The 23,584-nt window shown below is 40.5% G+C and overlaps 1 protein-coding gene across 3 annotated transcripts in view; it reads left to right on the top strand.

Annotated features, from left to right (window-relative positions):
• NUDT14 (nudix hydrolase 14) overlaps window positions 1–23,584 on the top strand; it is a 605,258-nt gene that overhangs the window by 251,954 nt on the left and 329,720 nt on the right. For all 3 annotated transcript variants that reach the window (XM_078660294.1, XM_078660296.1, XM_078660295.1), the window contains one exon: window positions 17,596–17,639. In XM_078660294.1, coding sequence (XP_078516420.1) covers window positions 17,596–17,639 — 44 coding nt within the window. The remainder of the gene's footprint in view (window positions 1–17,595; window positions 17,640–23,584) is intronic.

The raw sequence follows: 23,584 nt of genomic DNA, 5'->3' as shown, positions 1-23,584 counted from the left end.
TTCATATATCTACAGTTGAAAGGTGACAGCTAATGTTTTGAAAGTGGCACGAGCTGCATTGCAATGAGTTTGCAGCGTTTTAATGCCTTGTAATCTGTATAAGTGAGATTTATTTTGAGAATCTGCACATCATGATACAAGTGGTAGATTATGTGTAAGTGTAAAAAAACATACTATGGTGAAAAAAAGTGAAGCTAAGGAATCTTTTAAATTCATTTTCTGTCTGCACATAAATTCTTAGGGTCTGAGTAAAGGCCGGCTCTCCTTATATTTACGTATTGTGATAGAGAGGGCTGACTTTGTGATTGCAATTCCCCTTTGATACAAGAGAGGAAGTCGTGAAAGGCAGGGAAAATGCTGTGCGGAGACTGATCATAGCTAAGATGTGGGACTGATTCCAGTAGTGTGATTATGTACTGTATTGCATTGCAATTGAATTTATATGCGAAAGTGTGAGAGGTGCTAAACGTAATTGTCCATCAGAGATTGGTAGGAGTGATGGTCAGAGACATCTTGGCTCGGTAGAAAGAGGAGATGTGAGATGTAACTACAAAACTTGCTGCTTTATAGGCATGTGTTATATTTTTAATATCAAATGTATTTACTTTAGTAGAACTCAACCAACTTGCCTTAAAGGAAAATATCACACCAACTTAAACGCTGAAGGGGGTTATGGGTTTATAACTAGTGTCTGTATTTGACATGGAGTATAGAAAGAGCTGGTGGCACTAAACATGGTGTTATGTGTGTAATGACAACAGAGAGGGATTCTTTTAATTCATGAGACATCGATTTCCAGAGAGATACAAGTGGTAAATAGAAAGTGACATAAAGAGAGGTATCATGAAACATCCACAGGGGCTGGGGGTGAAAAGGTTATAAACTTCTGGGAGGGTGAGAGGTAAATACATTAGGCGACAATGTGTAGTTAAATAGTAAAGGAAGATATTTATTCAAAAACCTGAGAATGACTTTAAGTTACAGTATTCTGGGGGAGGGGGCATATGTAGAGAAAGTGCAGCGAAAGACATTCAAGCATTTTCGGGGCTGAAAGGTTCACAGAGAGAAAACATTTTGAGGTTTTATTTTTGTGAAGCATTTGAAGTTACTTTGAGGGTACAAAATACTTCAAGGATTCTTGTGGGATAGCAGTTGTTTGTATGCACAAGAAATAAAAACGCAATGGCTGTTCGTGGGATAAGCGGATGACCTTGGGATAAAAAGTTCAAGGATGATGTAGAGAAAACCAGCAATAGAATGATGTGGGCTCTGTGTGTGTGTGTGTGGGGGGGGGCTCTGTGTGTGAGGGGGCGGCTCTGTGTGTGTGGGGGGCTCTGTGTGTGTGGGGGGCTCTGTGTGTGTGTTTGGGGGGAGCTCTGTGTGTGTGTGTGTGGGGGTGGCTCTCTGTGTGTGTGTTTGTCTATGGGGCTCTGTGTGTGTGTGTGTGTGTGTGGCTCGCTGTGTGTGTGTGTGTGGCTCTCTGTGTGTGTGTGTGTGTGTGGCTCTGTGTGTGTGTGTGTGTGTGGCTCTCTGTGTGTGTGTGTGTGTGTGTGTGGCTCGCTGTGTGTGGGGCTCTGTGGGTGTGTAGGGTTCTGTGTGTGTGTGTGGGGCTCTGTGTGTGTGTGTGGCTCTGTGTGTGTGTGTGGCTTTCTGTGTGTGTGGCTCTGTGTCTGCGAATACTCTCTACTACTCTCTAATGCTCACCTATTGCCATTGTAAATGACAATACCATTTATTTATGTTTTAAAAACAAAAAAATGTCATGAGCAATGCCAATAGCTCTACCTTTAATAATGCCAAGACCATTGCATTGTAAATGCTTGTTCATATTGGGATTTAGAAATATTTTCAAACATTCCAACTTCAGGCCCTAAGGGGGCTAACTCACTTGGAGTTTCCAACCCTTGCTCCATCACAGTTGGCCACAAATTGCACCTCGGTCCTGCTCTACTATGACCATTAAATACTATTGTCACTTTTTGGCACTATTTTCACTTAAATCTTCAAAAAACATATATACTGTACACCTTAGTGGATTTATGCCATTTTGTTTATTACCATTTGCTTTTTTTTTTAATAAGTTATATTGCGATTTTTATTGTGTTGTGTTAAGCCTGTCTGCCGCAGCTACCAGTGGTTAAGCTCATATTTAAAGTACTGAAACATTTGACTGGACCTCCAAGATCTTGACTTTATTACTTGTGGTGGACACCAATCTACCCCAATAAACCACTTCCTTACATTTTCCCATAGGCAACTCACTGCAGCTATGGCAGCGGCCTCCCCCCATGTTTGAAAATGTACTCGTAGTAGCTGAACAGTTTTAAATCCTGTTGTTGGAGTTTCCACCGGGGGGTAGATTTCCACCTGGGTGCAGTAGTAGAATTACATGTGAATACATCTACGTGTAAATTTACATTTGTTAATCAGCCCCCAATTGTTCAATAGTTTTTAAGCTCGACCATAACTAAATTGGCTATTGTTTCAGTCAAGCTGTATACCATGGCTACTCCTTTTATTTGGCAGTAGGTGAACATGTGTTTGTTGACAGCGATTTGAGCTAGTTAAAAAATTAAGTGATTAGATATTCTGCATTATCTTTCCCTTTGATTTGAATAAACTTAATTACCTCTAAGGTTAATTCTTAAGTTATATTGGCATACAATGCTTGGATATCTAGTGATGAGTGTTTCTTTTTCTTTGTTGAATGGTAGGCCTTCAAATTTGTTGATGGTATCCTTTATGTCCTTGAGATGTGCTTTTGTTTCAGGTATAAAATGTTTAATATATGTTTTAGTACTGAGTTGTACCAGAATATAATTGTACATTTTGGTAGGTTTTCCAAGCTTTTGTATATCTTGTGTAAGACATAAAATATGGGCATTCTAGAGCGTTTTGATATCGGTAGCTATATTCTTTTTATAGGCAATCTGTTAAAATATTTTCCTAATGGACCCCACTAGTTTATTTCTTGTTACTAGTTGGTGAACAACAGGGGAGTAATTAAACCTTGGTGATAGGTTGACACTCTTCAGCCCACATGTGAGTGCCCACTAGGAGTCAAGGTTTTATTCACGTCTGGCTGCACTATGTAACACTTCCGTAACTGAATACCTAGTATTCTACTGGTGCCTCTAAGTTGTGTGTGATATAGTTGAGGTGTGTGAAAAAGAAGAAAAAAGTTAACTTTTTTGGTTTATACAGTACCTGGGTTTTTTGATTGGACTAGTTGTTGAATGTCCCACTATTTGTGCTCCTTCGTACCGCAGGAGTGTTTAAAGATTGTTTGTTCCCCTTATCCGCTCTCTGGCCTATACCTGAAGCATAAAACCTTCCTACTTAAGGAAGTGAACCCATTCATGAGAAAATGTCTTCTCAAGGGTGAGGAGTGGTTCCTCTGATGAAACATACCACTCTTGGGTTAGTGGGGACCCACTGTTCTTTAAATAATGTAACAAAAAAAAGGCCTATACGAGATAGTTTGGAGGAAATAAGTGTAGATAACTATTGCAGTTATTATTTTGACCATGATATTTATCGGGTTCCAAGACTATGTCTTAGAGTACTTCCATCCATATATTATTCTATACTTCTAAAATTTCTAAATAAAGAAATTCCTTGGTTCTTACATTTACTGATACAAGGTTCCATTAGAGTCTTGAGTTAATTTATTGGGAGTAACTACATTATTTTCCCATTGCAGGATCCACTCAAGCCTCTCTATCATTCATCCATGTTCTATCCTTCAGTCTTTCAGTTAGTCAGTATAGATAATTAACTTGGATATTTTAGTAAAAAAAGCAGCATGGGTAAAATCCCCCTTTTGTGAACCTTTTAAATACGATTCTTTTTGGTGTCCACATACTGCCAAAACTCTAGATGGGATACCTCCATGTCTACCTTTACCGGCCCTTGGGAGAGGCAAGTGGAGAGAGAGAGAGAGAGCTTTCCCTCCAAGAGGACACCGTTACCTTCTCCCACTCCTGTTCACTTGTCTGAAGGCCCCCTTTGGTGTTACTTAGGAGGCCAGGTCCAACAGTGCAATGGCTTAATCATTGGACCCTGTTTCCTTCTCCCGCCAGATTCACAAAGCTGCCCAGGTCTCTATTTAACTTTTTTGATCACAGGCCATGTCTGATTCACTAGTATGAATAATGTTCTTCAAACATTCATCAAAAGTCGGGGGTTATTCTGATTTCCAGACCCTACAAATTTCTCTCCTTGCAAGAATAATCACGTAGAATATAAAGTTAAACACAGGTGCATTCATATGATACTCATTTGATAGACCGAAGAAAATCAAACTGGTACTTACTTCTATCGGTCTTTCCAATACAGCTTCCAGGAATTCACATACCTCCATCCAATAAGACTTGATTCCTGGACATTCTATGAATATATGAATGTCATCGGCAGCTGGGTATGTGCACCTTGGGCAACTATATACATTCCCTTTCAGCTTGGCTAACTTTTTTGGAGACCAATATACTCTATGGGCAGTACACAAGTGGTTCCTCCACAATGCAGCTGGTTTAACTATAGCCTGTAACATAACAAAGGAGTCAGACCATACCTTATAGACATCCATTTCACTCTCACCATATTCTTTCCCACATAGTCTTCTGACTTTAGACTCCCCCTCATCCTCCGCATTCAGTAATGCGCAGTACCAGAACGAGACTTCCTTTTTCCACAAGCTTGTTCTAGTAACTAGATCCGCTTTTTGGTTTACCTCCTCCTCCTGTCAACTCTGCATCGCCCACCAGGATGAGATCTGATAAAACTTAAACCTTGTCAAAGATCCTTGGCTTAACATACTAAGTGCCTCCTAGCTCATTAGTTCACAGCCTTCTTGTAGATCGCCCCAACATTTTATACCCCCATTTTAAGTGGTTGACTCAATCGGTCGTGTAGGCATTCCAGAGTGTCGGGGGAGTCCCAAACTGGAGCCTGTGCTGCATAATTAGGGATATTATTTTTTCTTCTTATATACATCTATGGTTTTAAAGCCGCCCCCAAAATCTTTAGCCTAACTTTTTTGTAAAATTTTGGATCTCTATTCTTATATAAAAAGAAATCATGCCCTTGTACAACATCCTTTAGCATGGCCTCAAACAAATGACCTAACGACAAAGAATCGGTTTTGTTCGCCAACATCCTAAAGTTTTTAAAGTGGAAAGAATAACAATATGTTAATAAGTCTGGTAAAGCTAACCCACCCACCTTAAGGCCTCTTCTTAATTTTTTCTAGGCTATCCTGGGTCTTTTTGTTACCCAAATAAAGGGACCTATTTTGCCTTGTACCTTAGCCATATCTTCTGTCCTAAATAATAATGAGATTGAATTATATAGGAAAGTAATTTTTGGCAAAATTATCATTTTTACGAGGTTAACCCTCCCATAGATGTTTAAAGGGAGATTGGGTAACATCCCCTAGTCACAGCTCAATCCCACTTGGGGTTGTAAAGTTCAAAACCATAAAGATCAATCAGTTCAGATTTTACGAAACTTATTTATTCTTCAATTTTAATCGGTGTATCTTTGTAATTTATATTTTGCATTTTCAACACAAAGATAAGGGCATCCAGCCGTATATCCACAACATTTTCATATCCAATGCATTTCGGCTATGTTCTAGCCTTCATCGGGGATATAGGTTCTACAATCAAGGTAAATAAATCATGTATGAGGGTACATAGGAAAATACATATAATCATAATCAAGTGAACAAAAAGTCATCATACATCTAATGCATCATTATGTCTACAATCCATGAGGTAGTGTGTTTGAATAGCACCAAGGTAGAAATGTGAAAAAACGAGGTGTATATGAAGTGCCCAAGTTATATAAAGTCCCCATGAATCCACTATAATCGAAAAAGAAAAAACGACGTCGCGAAATGTCGAAAATTTATAGAGCCGGGCTTATCCCAAAAGGAAGATTTAGTGTACCTTAATCCAAGGTCATGTGCTGGTGATCACATCCCCCGTTTGGTGTACATGAAAATGGATAAATAACAGCAATCGAATCAGTGCTCACCTCCCGCGTGTCACAAAAATCGGATTAACTCACATGTCTAAGAAACTCCGATCCTCTCAAAAATGCTAGTTTGTTCCAAGGTACCGACAGCGTGCACAGCCGCGTTATGTAATCAGGCCTTAACATCAAAGTAGGACTACAAAACTAAGCAGAACTCGTCTTTCGACGGCCATCTTGTAGTGTAGTGAACGTTAAAAATGTGTGTATATGTATGTTACTCCAAATATCGATGCCTAATCGTTACGACATTCAAAAATGTGTGTTAAGAAAAAAATAAATGAATAAAGAAAGTATGAATTCCGATCATCAGGGACTCAATGGTGTCAGAATAATAAAGATATTCATTAAATAAATAATTGCGATATGTCTTAAATTACGGCGGCCATCTTAGAATGGGTAATCTTCCTGTTTCTAACATGATACCTTTATGGTATATATAAAATACGTCTATATTAGAGTACCTCTAGTACATATGAGTATGAGGTCTGTTGACAAAAAAATGGACGAAAAAAATGAACGAAAAAAATGAGGAACTTAATGCTTGTCCTACCAAGGCATAAGAGATATAAAAGGATTACTTATGATCACATATTCAAACCAATATGTATGGATCCACCCATAGTGCGTAGCAGTTGTATAATTAAACCTAATGTGATGTGTGTTAAACAATCAATGTAGACATAGTGAGGGCGAAAAAAAAGATTTACCAGGCAATGTCAAATATCATTCAAATTCTTAAAGTCTCTACAAGTAACAGCTGTATTCTGTCCGGTCATTCATCCCCATTGGTTTCAATGTTTCCAATTTATATATCCAAAAGTTTTCACGTTGTAACAGGCTCTTGTTGTTATCCAAACCTTCTTTTTTTGCTACAACTTCCAAGGTGGTGTATCTCAATTGGTTTGTGTTGTGGGATGCCTCACTGAAATGCGCCGCAACTGTTGATTTCATCAGTTTATTTCCAATGTTGGATTTGTGTTCATTCAATCTTGTTTTTATTTCTCTCTGTTTTCCCCACAAGCTTCCCATATTCCTCGCCCTTTGATACTGATTGATCTTTATTGTTTTGAACTTTACAACCCCAAGTGGGATTGAGCTGTGACTAGGGGAAGTTACGCTATCAGGGCCACGCTTACTTGATATATACTTGTACTCCGTCACGGAGAGTACACCCTAGAGCACGCAACAACATTGGACTGTTGATTTACCCCGAGTGCAAGTGTGTTAAAACATTCATGACAATTACATTTCCGGTGACACACACTTAGCACCATTTGAAAAATGCACTATGAGGAAATCATTAACATTACAGACCAAAGAGCTGATACCTTCGCCTACTCAGCGGATGAAGCTACTCGCATTTATTCCTTAATTCATGAGGATACAACGGAAACTACATCACACAAGAACAGAGAACAAAGTATAAGATAATTGCTTTACCTTTCAAAAAGGGCGATAAATCAGAATTGCAAGTACTTTAATAAAATACCACAGTTCTCTTCGAATACCTCGCGGACTAAGAATTGCTTTGAAACCGTCACTCTGCAAAAATTCCTTGAAATTCAAAGAAAAGTGGTTCGCAATCTTAAATAAATGTTCGTTAGATCTCATCCTCCTGATCATCGAGGAATTATCGAATATTTTAGAGGAACTACAGAAGGAGATCACAACCTTAACCAATGAATTAACAGAATATATATCGACTGAGGATTGGACAAAGATACTTGAGGATATCAATACTCAACTCAACAAACACACACAAGAGATCAGCGATAGAAAAATCCGGAAACTACGCAGAGACACCATGGATTACAAGCTCTGGGAGTTGTATACCTGGGCAGAGGTATATGCCCGCCGCAGACAAGAAAAACCGTACACTCAAAGCACTGATACAACCTCAACAGATAGTGACCAATCGACAAGGCCAAGAATGACTGGTAGACCCAGACAACCACAACCTACAGAAGTTGATGAACATCCTGCAACATCAGGACAGCAACAGACAATTGAGCATCAAAAAAGTGTGCAGCCTTTTTAGAGGTGTGCCAACAAGAAAAGGAAGACCCAGGAGGAGCAAAGGCAAAAGAAAAGGACGCACCAAATACTCTGAGTGTAGTAGCCGAAACAAAGAAGGACAAAATGAATAAGAACCTGAATTGAGAAATTTGGTCATCAATATCTCATATCATGAATGGGGGTAGGGTCGCACACTACTCACACACCGGCGGTGTCACCCCTAAGGACTCTGGTCAATGTAGTAAAGTGTTCGCCATGCATCATCTTTCGATCTTCTGCTATCTTCGCTGTCTTCGCCATCCCTGGACACGTGTTTCGGGGTATCACCCCTCGTCAGCAGGGATAGGCCGTGTACTGGGGTTGCCGATGGCTGCCAATATCTGCCAGGTATAGTACCACTCAGGCGCGTAGGTGCAGGATCCCAGGCTCGTCAGCCCACTGCTCACGGGAGCTTTAAAGTTACAAATGGGGGTGGGGTCGCACACTACTCACACACCGGCGGTGTCACCCCTAAGGACTCTGGTCAATGTAGTAAAGTGTTCGCGATGCATCATCTTACGATCTTCTGCTATCTTCGCCATCCCTGGACACGTGTTTCGGGGTATCACCCCTCGTCAGCAGGGATAGGCCGTGTACTGGGGTTGCCGATGGCTGCCAATATCTGCCAGGTATAGTACCACTCAGGCGCGTAGGTGCGGGATCCCAGGCTCGTCAGCCCACTGCTCACGTGAGCTTTAAAGTTACAAATGGGGGTGGGGTCGCACACTACTCACACACCGGCGGTGTCACCCCTAAGGACTCTGGTCAATGTAGTAAAGTGTTCGCCATGCATCATCTTTCGATCTTCTGCTATCTTCGCTGTCTTCTCCATCCCTGGACACGTGTTTCGGGGTATCACCCCTCGTCAGCAGGGATAGGCCTGTACTGGGGTTGCCGATGGCTGCCAATATCTGCCAGGTATAGTACCACTCAGGCGCGTAGGTGCGGGATCCCAGGCTCGTCAGCCCACTGCTCACGGGAGCATTAAAGTTACAAATAGGGGTGGGGTCGCACACTACTCACACACCGGCGGTGTCACCCCTAAGGACTCTGGTCAATGTAGTAAAGTGTTCGCGATGCATCATCTTTCGATCTTCTGCTATCTTCGCTGTCTTCGCCATCCCTGGACACGTGTTTCGGGGTATCACCCCTCGTCAGCAGGGATAGGCCGTGTACTGGGGTTGCCGATGGCTGCCAATATCTGCCAGGTATAGTACCACTCAGGCGCGTAGGTGCGGGATCCCAGGCTCGTCAGCCCACTTCTCACGGGAGCTTTAAAGTTACAAATGGGGGTGGGGTCGCACACTACTCACACACCGGCCTTGTCACCCCTAAGGACTCTGGTCAATGTAGTAAAGTGTTCGCGATGCATCATCTTTCGATCTTCTGCTATCTTCGCTGTCTTCGCCATCCCTGGACACGTGTTTCGGGGTATCACCCCTCGTCAGCAGGGATAGGCCGTGTACTGAGGTTGCTGATGGCTGCCAATATCTGCCAGGTATAGTACCACTCAGGCGCGTAGGTGCGGGATCCCAGGCTCGGCAGCCCACTGCTCACGGGAGCTTTAAAGTTACAAATGGGGGTGGGGTCGCACACTACTCACCGGCGGTGTCTCCCCTAAGGACTCTGGTCAATGTAGTAAAGTGTTTGCGATGCATCATCTTTCGATCTTCTGCTATCTTCGCTGTCTTTGCCATCCCTGGACACGTGTTTCGGGGTATCACCCCTTGTCAGCAGGGATAGGCCGTGTACTGGGGTTGCCGATGGCTGCCAATATCTGCCAGGTATAGTACCACTCAGGCGCGTAGGTGCGGGATCCCAGGCTCGTCAGCCCACTGCTCATGGGAGCTTTTAAAGTTACAAATGGGGGTGGGGTCGCACACTACTCACACACCGGCGGTGTCACCCCTAAGGACTCTGGTCAATGTAGTAAATTGTTCGCGATGCATCATCTTTCGATTTTCTGCTATCTTCGCTGTCTTCGCCATCCCTGGACACGTGTTTCGGGGTATCACCCCTCGTCAGCAGGGATAGGCCGTGTACTGGGGTTGCCGATGGCTGCCAATATCTGCCAGGTATAGTACCACTTAGGTGCGGGATCCCAGGCTCGTCAGCCCACTGCTCACGGGAGCTTTAAAGTTACAAATGGGGGTGGGGTCGCACACTACTCACACACCGGCGGTGTCACCTCATGACCTGGATAGAATTTCCATGGACACACTACAAAAGGGGATGACTTTTTTCCCGATGACGGAGACGGACAAATTGGAGCTGGAAGTGAGTTTCTATAAACTGATGAGGAAACTGCGTTTAAGACACTTTTTCACCAACATTGTCACAGACAGAGGTGACAGAATAGATGATCAACTTTTAGGTCTATCACCACACAGTACCTACACAGCACCAATGTCTCACAAAACATTGGATACATTTGAGAACTTGGTGAAAATGGAATTATCCAAATTAAGTTTCTCCAAGAAATCAAGACATCATAATTTGACTCAGAAACAAATTGAAGCCTTGAATAAAATTGCTCGGAATCCTAATATCATCTGTCTAAAGGCGGATAAAGGAGGTGCAATAGTTGTAATGAATACCACACTATGAGAGAGAAGTGGAACGACATTTAGCTGACAAAAATCAATCAATCAATCATCGTATTTATATAGCGCACTACACACCCAGAGGGTCTCAAGGCGCTGGGAGGGGGGGGGGGGGAATCTGCTACTGCTCGAACAACCAGGTCTTGAGTTGCTTCCTGAAGGCGAGGTGGTCCTGGGTCAGGCGGAGGTGGGTGGGGAGGGAGTTCCAAGTCTTGGCGGCGAGGTAGGAGAAGGATCGTCCCCCTGTAGTGGCTCTGCGGATGCGGGGGACAGCGGCGAGGGCGTGGCTGGTCGAACGGAGCTGGCGTTTGGGAGCGTAGAAGTTGAGGCGGCTGTTGAGGTATCCTGGTCCTTGGCTGTGTAGGGCTTTGTGTGCGTGGGTGAGGAGACGGAAGGTGATTCTCTTGTTGACCGGGAGCCAATGCAGATCTCTCAGGTGTCCGGAGATGTGGCTGCGACGGGGGATGTCCAGGATGAGTCGTGCTGAGGCGTTCTGGATCCGCTGGAGTCTCTTCTGGAGTTTGGCGGTGGTTCCGGCGTAGAGGGTGTTGCCGTAGTCCAGACGGCTGGTGACGAGGGCCTGGGTGACCGTCTTCCTGGTCTCGGTGGGGATCCACCGGAAGATCTTACGTAGCATGCGCAGGATATTGAAGCATGACGAGGAGACGGCGTTGACTTGTCTCGTCATGGAGAGGGAGGAGTCCAGGATGAAGCCCAGGTTGCGTGCGTGGTCTGTTGGTTTGGGTGCGCTGCCTAGGGCGGGGGGCCACCAGGAGTCGTCCCAGGCGGAGGGTGAGGATCCCAGGATGAGGACTTCCGTCTTGTGTACCTACCCTTGGATGTGAATCCGACTGAGCAATTTTCTAAACATCTTGAAACAATTATCATTAAAGCATACAATAATGGAGTTATTAATGAGAGAACCAAGAAGTTTCTTATCACTTGTTACCCAAAAAGTCCAATGATTAATATGCTGCCTAAAATACACAAAAATCTTAACAATCGGCCGTTCCGGCCAATTTTGTCAACTATAGGAAGCATACATCAACCAATAAGACAGTTGTTGGATAAACATCTACAACCTTGTGTGATGAGGATGAAAACATTTGTGAAGGATAGGACTCACTTCTTAGATACATTGGAGAAAGTTCAAATAACTAGTGACGAGCAGATCATCCTTTGTAGTATGGATGTCAAATCCTTATATACTTCAATACCCCACCACGAGGGAATAGAAGCGATAGAATATATATTATTGAATACTGATTTTGATCCGGATTTTAAGGTCTTTCTAATGGAATTGTTGTATTTTACTCTTTTCAACAGTTATTTCAAATGGAAAAATCAATACTATTTACAATTAACAGGTACAGCGATGGGAAATTCGGCAGCTCCTGTATATGCAAATCTTTACATGGAACGGTTTGAAGAACAACATATTTTGACTCAGGAACCATGGCTATCACAGGCTAAATTGATATTGAGATACATAGATGACATGTTTATAATATGGACTGGATCAGAGGAGACACTCACTAAAGCTATTGTAGAACTGAACACAAGGCATGAAAGAATTCAGTTTACATCCGAAATCAATAATAGCAGGATTACTTTTCTGGATGTAGAAATACAAAGAAGGGGCGCCTCTTTTGGAACTGACATTTATCGGAAATCTACAGACCGGAATAATTTGCTTCATCACAATAGTTTTCATCAAGATTCGTTAAAGAAGTATCTCCCATATTCTCAGATGATAAGAGTAAAAAGGATAGTGTCATCACCTGAACAAGCAGACATCAGAATAAGTGAAATGGCTAGCAGATTCAAAGAAAGGGGCTATCCACAAGAGAATCTGAAAGATGCTAGAACACGTTGTGCATTGAAAAACAGGAAAGAATTACTAACTATTAACCTTGAAAAAGGAAAACACAAGAGTAGTGGTGGTGTCTAAGTATTCCACCAAGAGTAAGGTATTCAAGAATATCATCAAAAGACACTGGATGATACTATCACAAGAGGCAGATTTTAACAACATATTCAGTGAAATGCCGTTGTTCGCATATCAAAGGGCGAGGAATTTGGGAAGCTTGTTGAAACCTAAGAAACATAGTCCTGAGGAAGCATTTTATGGAACATTACCTTGTCATAACTGCAGTCATTGCAATAGCATAATCAAAGGAAATTTCATAACACATCCCAGCAAAGGTTACAAAATAAAGTTACGTGTATCAGCTACATGTGACACAATGAATGTCATCTATTTATTGAAATGTCCCTGCGGACAAGGTTATGTGGGGAAAACTGAGAGAAAAATAAAAACAAGATTGAATCAACACAAATCCAACATTCGAAATAAACTGATGAAATCAATGGTTGCGGCACATTTCAGTGAGGCATCCCACAACACAAACCAATTGAGATACACCATCTTGGAAGTTGTAGCAAAAAAAGCAGGTTTGGATAACAACAAGAGCCTGTTACAACGTGAAAACTTCTGGATATATAAATTGGAAACATTGAAACCAATGGGGATGAATGACCGGACAGAATACAGCTGTTACTTGTAGAGACTTTAAGAATTTGAATGATATTTGACATTGCCTGCTATATCTTTTTTTTTCACCCTCACTATGTCTACATTGATTGTATTACACACATCACATTAGGTTTAATTATACAACTGTTACACACTATGGGTGGATCCATACATATTGGTTTGAATATGCAATCATAAGTAATCCTTTTATATCTCTTATGCCCTGGTAGGACAAGCATTACGTTCCTCATTTTTTTCCTCCATTTTTTTCCTCCATTTTTTGTCAACAGACCTCATACTCGTATGTACTAGAAGTACTCTAATATAGACGTATTTTATTTATACCATATAGGTATCATGTTAGAAACAGGACGATTACCCATTCTAAGATGGCCGCCGTAATTTAAGACATATCACAATTATTTATTTAATGAATATCTTTATTATTCTGACACCATTGAGTCCCTGATGATCGGAATTCATACTTTCTTTATTCATTTATTTTTTAACACACATTTTTGAATGTTGTAACGATTAGACATCGATATTTGGAGTAACATACATATACACACATTTTTTAACGTTCACTACACTACAAGATGGCCTTCGAAAGACGAGTTCTGCTTAGTTTTGTAGTCCTACTTTGATGTTAAAACCTGATTAGATAACGCGGCTGTGCACGCTGCCGGTACCTCGGAACAAACAAGCCTTTTTGAGAGGATCGGAGTTTCTTAGACATGTGAGTTAATCCGATTTTTGTGACACGCGGGAGGGGAGCACTGATTCGATTGCTGTTATTTATCCGTTTTCATGTACACCAAACGGGGGATGTGATCACGAGCACATGACCTTGGATTATGGTACACTAAATCTTCCTTTTGGGATAAGCCCGGCTCTATAAATTTCGACATTTCACAACGTCGTTTTTTCTTTTTTGATTATAGTAGATTCATGGGGACTTTATATAACTTGGGCACTTCATATACACCTTGTTTTTTCACATTTCTACCTTGGTGCTATTCAAACACACTACCTCACGGATTGTAGACATAATGATGCGTTAGATGTATGATGACTTTTTGTTCACTTGATTATGATTATATGTATTTTCCTATGTACCCTCATACATGATTTATTTACCTTGATTGTAGAACCTATATCCCTGATGAAGGCTAGAACATAGTCGAAATGCATTGGATATGAAAATGTTTTGGATATACGGCTGGATGCCCTTATCTTTGTGTTGAAAATGCAAAATATAAATTACAAAAATACACCGATTAAAATTGAAGAATAAATACGTTTCGGAAAATCTGAACTGATTGATCTTTATTGTTTTGAACTTTACAACCCCAAGTGGGATTGAGCTGTGAGTAGGGGACGTTACCCAATCAGGGCCATGCTTACTTGATATATACTTGTACTCCATCACGGAGACTACACCCTAGAGCACGCAACAACATTGAACTGTTGATTTACGCCGAGTCCAAGTGTGTTAAAACATTCATAAAGGGAGATTGGTCCATCGTGTAAGTAAGCTGGCGACCTCTTTAGACATCCTCCTCCAATTCACTTTAGGGATATCCTCTCATTTCTGCACTAATTGGACCCCTAAATACCTAATTTGGCTCTTTGCCCCCTGATATCTCTTTACCTGGTTCCACACCATTATTTCCGTTTTCTCTTTATTCATTGTATATCCTGAAACCTCGCCAAATCTCTCCGCCATCTCAAATAGCCGAGGTATGGCCTCTGTTGGATTTATTGTATAGAGAAGCAGATCATCTGCATAAAGAGCAAATTTGAGTTCTAAATCTCCCATCTTGAAGGGATGAATAACAGGATCCATCCTAAGCCAGCTGACAAAAGGCTCGATGTACAGGTTAAATAAAAGTGGTGACAGGGGACACCCCCTGCCTTGTGCCCCTCGAAATGTTAAACCAATCTGTCAAGGCTCCATTTACCAACACCTTTGCTTTAGGATTAGAGTACACACTCCTCATCGCTTGAACAACGTTATTGGGATAACCAAAGCTTTTTAATGCTCCCAAAGATATATCCAATTAAACTGATCAAAATCTTTTGCAGCATCTATTGCTACTATTGTCAGAGGTGCCTTCTTAACTTCAGCCATACCTTGGGTTAGTGGGGACCCACTGTTCTTTAAATAATGTAACTAAAAAAAGGCCTATACGAGATAGTTTGGAAGAAATAAGTGGAGATAACTATTGCAGTTATTATTTTGACCATGATATTATCGGGTTCCAAGACTATGTCCTAGAGTACTTCCATCCATATATTATTCTATACTTCTAAAATTTCTAAATAAAGAAATTCCTCGGTTCTTACATTTACTACATTTACTGATACAACGTTCCATTACAGTCTTGAGTTAATTTATTGGTAGTAACTACATTATTTTCCCATTGCAGGATCCACTCAAGCCACTCTATCATTCATCCATGTTCTATCCTTTAGTCTTTCAGTTAGTCAGTAGATATAATTAACTTGGGTATTTTAGTAAAAAAAAGCAGTATGGGTAAAATCCCCCATTTGTGAATCTTTTAAATACGATCTGGTAACGTTGGTGAATTCATAGAAAACAATTTTTAGCTTGTGTTAGCTGTGGTGATGTTTTTGAATATCTCAATTATATCTTTACTGAACCGCAAGGAAAACAAATATTTAAAAGCTTACTGTCATGTTATATGTTTAGAGTTGCACTGGCTGAGATTTAAAAAAAAAACTGTATCCTCCTGACTTTCTCTCATATTGTGAATGGCAGCTCACATTAATCATGCAACCTCAGCACTGAAATACTGCTCAGCTGCAATGCTGTTTGTAGTCAGAGCTCCGAGATTCTTTCCTAAGCCTGGAGAAGGTAAACCATTTTCATAATTAAATGAGTAAAGAGTTATGATTGGTTTGGCTTTAATCTGCTCTTTTCAATGTCAGTATCTCAGTCACTCTCTGACCAACACTGCGTCAACTACTGTTAGTCATTGCCCTGCCAACCTATTTATACCACAGTGAGTCCACATCCACAGGCTTCATTTATTTTCTAACTCTCCAACTCCTAGTAAGGCCTCGTAATCTCAGGTCAGTTTGTTCCACTGCTGAACAATTAAAATTAATGAATTTCAGGCCTCGGATGCCACTCTCATATTATTGAACAGTATCTGCCATAATTAACTTGCGATATGCATCTAAGAAACTGTCTCATGAAAGTGACTGGACTTAATGATGACGCTGTTCCTGTTGTGTTAACAATAATCTGTACCATCAACCTTGAGATGCATATTTAGATGTCTGAAAAGTCTCACTAAGGTTGTGCCTCTGCCCTACTTTGGATATATTTCACCTTAAAATAGAAACAAAATAGGTTGTGTAAGGTTTCAATACCTCTCATGTGGAATCCTAAATATCTTTACAGGGACTTGTGTTGTCCCCTCAGTTGTTTAATGTGGTTGTAAATAGTCATTATTACATCAGTCTCCTAAATATTCTAAAGTATTTCTTGAGAAAATACAAATGTACCTCAGAATAAAAGAGTCGCTATGGTGGCTAAGCTAGACACTGGGTTTTATAAACTGTGGAAATGCGTAAGAAGAAACTGGAAGCAAATTGGAAAGGACAAACATGCAGCAAAGTCATTACAGTGAGCTCCAATAGTGTTTAATTTTACAACCACAGTGACCATCCACAACCACACTGCATAAAAAATACACCGCCATCAAAAACAAATTAATACTGTTCCTCACTTGACCTTAGATAAGGAACACAACATAGGAATCTAAAACACTATGCCTCAGAATGTCAACACTTAAGGGAGGACAAATGTTTAGAAGCAAAGTTGCTTACGCAGGACCAAAATGTTAGATCATCTAACCAATTTATGGCCTAGTCTATGCCCGATTTTTAGGCTAGCTACATTTCCATCCCATGAATCTAACTGAGAATAATTTACAGTATCATAGGGTTATTCTGAAAATATTGCATAGACCCCACCCTTCTCAACCAGTATTGGATATCGCTGGTCTATTTATTCATAATAAACTGATAATTCACACTCGCTAACATTACGGAAAGGTCAATAATACTTTAGACTATAAGTGTGCAAACACTGTTTAAATGCACAAAACACACAATTTTTTTTAAACGCGTCTTCAATGATCACCGTGTGATAAGCTGAGTATACTGCTAGTAGCAAGTGTTTTGACCTGTGTATGTTTTTTACTTAGGCATGTGCCCCTCGATCTAGAAAGTAAGAGGGCAACTGGTTTCATATCAAATATGCTTTAATTGTTAATTTCAATCAGTTTACTTGGATATAGCTTTTCACTATAATTTATTTTTTTGTAGGATGGAACCAAGAAATTCTGGGATTTCATGAGAACACATGACAGGTAGACCTGATTAAAATATGCATCATCGTTTTACTTATACTTATTTTCAATCTACTTCAGTTGTTTTCAATATCGTGCTATTGTCTCTCGTCAAGGTTAAGGTGATTACTAAGATTATGTCCTTTTTCAGATTCCTCTCTCACTCTAAGTCTACCTTTTTCTCTTTATCATTCCTTTCTACCCAACTTATTTCTATATTGCATGTTTTCAACTTTTTTTCTTGGCCCTTCAGCGTTATAAAAAAAGTAAACTAAATAAATGCATTTTGACTTAGATTACCAGAAGTGTTCAAACGTTATATTTTTAATTTGAATGTTGGTCTCAAGAAGCCTAAAATAACTTTATTGACCGGCACAAATTTTTCGATTATGTAGAGCACAAACATTTGTACTCTTATGTTATTTTTCTAAAATTTAATTCGTCCATCTTGACTCACATTTTCAAATTGGAAAATCAGTATCCCTGTACAGTCTTGTATATTCTGGAATCAACCTGGGGACTACTATTTGACAAAAGAATGTCTCCACTGGACTTGTTCATTGCATTAGACTTCTTGAAAGTGAAGATATTCTCGAAATATATATATTTTAAATGCGAGATGTTAATTTGAAAGATGTTGATAAGTGCAAAAAAGCCCTTCAAAATTGAAAAGGTACCAGAAAAGATCTAGGCAAAAAATTATAAAAGTAATTGGGAAAGATCAAAACCAGTTGGTTAGGTCGAAAATGTAGAGCTCCTATCCCAACAGAAACCGTATGAATTGAATATATCAATGCCTTTTAACAACTGTGTATTTATAGTAATGAAAGGAAAGGGAATTCACTACTATTACTATTACATTGATCATCTTGTCACTCTACAGTACCAGACATTTTCTTGGCTGTGCCCCGGGTTGCCATAAACATAATCTACTGTGTGGACTGTCCACACACCTTCACTGCTCCAGACTGCACCTTCAAAAAGAGACAAAGACCATCAGCCTTGACTGCCTTTGTATGCGTGGGCATGCTCACATCACCATTCTGGTTTTGGTTTGAGTTGACTTGCCCATAATGCCGGGGTGGTGGACTCACACAGCTCAATGCTGTCACTTGGATCCACTTACTCCCTAGTGGAACCATACTCAATTCTGAACCAACTTGCTAGACCACAGTGTGAACTTTATTATGCCTTCGTAGCACTGGAAAGCTATTGCAAAAATATTTTAAGTTTTACAGTGTATCACAACAAACCAGTGCATAACAAAATCAAAAAGATGCCTGGAGGCTTCACTCTGAGACAAGCCATCAGTAGTCCGTTAGCATAATGAAGGTGCCGTTCGTGGTAATAACAAAGTCAACATACTCAGCAGAGAGAGTGCATCCTCCTACAAAATAGCCCTAAGACCATACGAGTGCAGCCTACACAACATAGAAGTTGCCAAACCGAGCCGCCCCCCAGCACACCCATCTTGTACAGATCCCAAAGGACCCCATTAAGGATAGCTTGAAGAAACAGAGTATGGAAACCGCGATATCTGAGGGCCACTAGGGGACGCCACCCGAACCGGACACACTGCTCCAGCATCTGAAATCGGCATGACACAGTCAGAGGAAGAATCATCCACAGCCACCCGGCCCACCAATCCAGTTGCGAGCAAGATAACAATATGGTATCCCATGCAGGTAAAATCTGTATCTTTCTAACTGCTCTGTATGAGCCCTAGCCGCATATGCCTTATAATCGAAGTAGTGTAGGCGTTCAAGTATCTCAAACAGCTTCTCCTGCTCCTTCAGCAGGGGTCCCCTGTAATCTGGGGTCGCTTCCAGCTCACCCAGAAGACCATCCAATGCTGCCATCATGTTTTTTGCACTACTTCTGGCCTAGTATTGCAATGTGCCTGACCTTGATGTTGCACCATGTATGAAGACCTTGTGCCTCACCCTCCACAGATGCTGCTCAACTTATCCTCCAGCTGCAGGTGGTTGTATCCACAAGCAGACTTGTTTATTCAGCTGCACTGAATGCAGCGTGTCTCTTTTCTTGACCCCGACTAAGACTCCTGTAATACAAGCAGCTTACTGATCACTGTGCAGCCTAGTGTGGTTTCTGTGGTGGGGGCTCACTGCCTCCCAACAGGAAAAGGACACCAAGGAAGATCAGGTTTCAAAATGAGATAACTTGAACACTCGCAAACTGGCACAGTGCTTGGCTAGGCATTAGAATACTCCCTGTGCATTTAAACTTCATTATGCGCAATAAGGCTAGTGGCCACTTCAGTTATAGAGTAAACAAATACACACTCACACATTATTGTTCATAGCATACATTTTCTCAAGTTCATAAGGATTTTGAATAATAATAATAACAACTGTATTAACAATAAAAGTTCTAATGTTTTCTTAAAGGATGACACTGCTTAGACAATCTACTTCTTATGAGTGGGTCCACCTCAGCTAAACATTCTACCCAATAACTTCCTCCGGTTGTGAGCCTTGACTGATCGACCCCACTACCTCTTAAAAGTAAAAGCGTGGAAAGAAGACATTTGGCAATTCAGCAAGCTTGTAGTTGTAAACAGTTTTTGCATTTCTAGGAATAGCAGAAATAATTATTATGGGCATTGCCTGTCTGTCCGAAAATTGCTAAGGTACTGGGGAACTGGTCTACCAAATAACATAACGTGTATTTGTAAAGCGCACGTTCATCCATAGGCATTTTAAGACTGAATAACAGATGTTTATTGTTACACCACTCAATGGTACTCATCGTATCGACCTCAGAAGGATGAAAGGCAGAGGGGACCCTCCGGGATTTGAACCTGTGACCATGAGGTCAAACACAGGCCCCTGCAAGTGGACGCATTAGTCCACTAACTGGCTTGTACAAAAACATTATTACGAATAAAACCTATTGACGAGTTATGAATTAATCAATACAAAATCAAATTACATACCTGTTCTAATATTGTTCCCACCTCTTTGGGTCTCATATATAGTGTAGAGGCGGGTGCCATAAATAGATGCTTCATTTGTCAAATTCATGGTTTCCTGTCTACTTTGCCATTCCACATAATTCACCTTTCCTTATCCTGTTATATTTTGCCCCATTTTTCTCTAATACCTGAACCATACCCCAGTGACATATGAATCTTATTGATTCTCCATTGGTCCTAGCTCCCACTTGGATCTTAAAAAAACCTAATGCGCTCTGCCCATATTATTTGCCACCTAAGTAATCCGTTTTTTAAAGGTTTTATTCCAATGATACTCAGTCAAGGCAAAATAGTCTCTCTATGGAGGAAGCATAATTTTGAGGCTCCTGGATTATCCAACTATAATTCTATAACCTCTCACTGAGGAGTCATTAAGAGAATAGATTTATTTTTACCCAGTTACCATAGTCTTTATGCTACAGAAATTACTCTTACCAGGTTTTAGTGGACAGTGGAAGGATTATCGCTATTATGTAGTTACTTACATCTCCACCCAATTTTGATACCGTAAACTATAAGATACAATAAAAAAAACATACTACTCATGGATTCTAATCTTTTTTGGGACTCCTTTTAGATGGCACCGTATCTATTTGAACAAGCCACTCCTCTTGCTCAAATAGCACTTCATTGAAAGGCCAACTTCCAAGGCAAGATCCAAAGTAGCTCATTCAACTCTAATCCTTTCTGTTCTCAAACGTAAATGGTTCTGCTGTCAATCCTCCTCCTTCTTCATAGACCTTTGGTTTAGTGAGTCTTTGGTGGTGAAGGTGCAACAGACTTGACCGGAATCGTCGAGCTGACACTGAGAAGACATGTTGGTTTAAATAGTCGATGAGAAATAAATAGGAACTTTCAGAACAAATCTTACAAATAAATGTAGTAAAGTCAAATGTGATGCTAAAATGCAAAGGCATAGGAAATAGTGCCAGAAGTGCAAGTCTCAAGAAGGAAGATTTGGAGATGACTAAACTAGATGATAGTATTTAGGGCCACAGTCTAGACCAAGTTTATTTATCATAGGAAATGACGAATGAGCAAGCAGTCAATTACACATCTGGCCAGTATGTGGGGATTCAGGTCTTGAGCAAAGGTTATTTAGAGGTAAGAGGTTGTTACTATCTACATACACAGACAGATTTATTAAAGTGTTTGTAATACAAATGCGTTTAATGTTATTATTCATTCTAATCATTTCTGGTACGGGTTCTGTGGTAAGAATACATAGAATATGGTGAGTTATGTCTCAGTTTCGATTGAAGTAGGTACAAACGGGTCAGTATTAAAAGACATAGACTTGATGTGCAGTTTGAAGAATGTTGACATGGAAATTGAGTTCTGGGTTAAATCCATGTCTCAAAAGGCGATAAGTAGAAAAACCCAAGTCCTGCAACTAAAGACATATTCCGAGTTGAGAGCTATTGAAAGCCAGGTGTCTGATTAGAGAAACATGGAAACGTGATTGAAGTAGCAGACAGTCAGAATGAGTGTGACTGAGATTCTGTTGTTGGTGAGCATTTCATGCTGAATGTTGAGAGTGGAACCCAGCTCAGTGATGGAGAAGGCTGTAATGCTTGCAAATATCAAGCAATGGTAAAAAAAACTCTGATTGGAGAATGCTTCTCAAATTTATGTGTGTATCCTATGTAATGGAAAAATTGAAAAAGTATAGATGTTATGATTCATTTTTTGGCAAGTACAAATGACGAGAAATAATATAGGCACCAACAAAAAAAGTTAATTATGAGGAAACAGAATAATGACAGGAAGCACCTGAAAAAATATGAACACTCAAGGGTTAAGTGTGTACTAAAAAAGAAAAACACCATGTGAAACACTAGGATGTATAGTAAGACTAGTCTTTATGGCAATTATCATAAACAGGGTTTAGGATTCTACTGTGACCCTAATGGGTGTTTAATGCAATAGGATGAGCCGTGATATGTGTCAAGTAAGTGATGCAGTGAAATGAAACATTACAAAGTGAGTGTTATAATGTTTGAAAAATGAATGCAGATCAAGAAATAGATTTGTTTAATCAGCAGAAATTTGAGAGACATTTATTGAAATAGAGAATTACTGACTCATCCAAATAACTTTCATTTGGTCATTGCAAAGTTAAGGACTAGCATGCTTTCAGTTTGTTAAAGGAAGTACAAAATTATATCTTAGGGGTTGCTTAAGGCACTAGTCCTGGATCTTTTTGGCACTAGTTGGTGCCCTCTTTGGATGTTGAGGATAATTTCCAAGTCAAGCTCTAGCAACTTTGCCAGGGAGGACTGAAGAAAAGCACATGCTTTTATAATCCCCAAGCATGCCATAAATCTATAGGGTGTTTCTCCTCTTAATATCAGTACCTTTGCTGATCTTAGTAAGCCCTATTACTTTCAATCTTTGGCCATCTGGAATATCTTGTAATCCACCTAGTGCTCTGTTTTGATGGATCTTTTGTCCACAGTTTCTAGTTGGCCTTTATATTGAAGGAAAACTAGCCTTTGTGGGTAAAAGATTCACAGGCTGTTGCTACTCGAAAGGGCTTGGGTGCCCTCACCTCCCCAAAGATGGTATTTCTTTTCGACTCCTGCCAGCTCAATAGTGGCCAGATGGTAATTTCTAGGTATGTTGGCCCCTCTCCGAATGTGGTAACACCTATAGTGAAGCTGGGTAAGGACTCCGGAAATGGTGGGGGAGTCAAAAAGTAATAGTTGATACACACACCTAAAGATGTTACAGCATATACCAATGATTCAACTTGTAGCAAGTGTTAATGCCAATGTATTATTCATTTTAATTCTAAAGTGCATGATTGCCTAAAAGGCGTCCTGGCGCTAGACAGACTATTACAGTCAATCACTATCACCCACCCTTCCTTAGTAAACACATTGAAGAGGTTTCCTACACTGGCCAAGATCCGATGACTTTTGCAAAGAAATTGGTAGGTTGTTCCACAGGCGGCTGCTTGAACCGAACA

Source organism: Lissotriton helveticus, chromosome 9 (assembly GCF_964261635.1).
Source record: "Lissotriton helveticus chromosome 9, aLisHel1.1, whole genome shotgun sequence".
Lineage (NCBI taxonomy): Eukaryota > Metazoa > Chordata > Amphibia > Caudata > Salamandridae > Lissotriton > Lissotriton helveticus.
The sequence above is the reverse complement of the archived record's forward strand: the minus strand, read 5'-3'. Positions and strand labels throughout refer to the sequence as shown.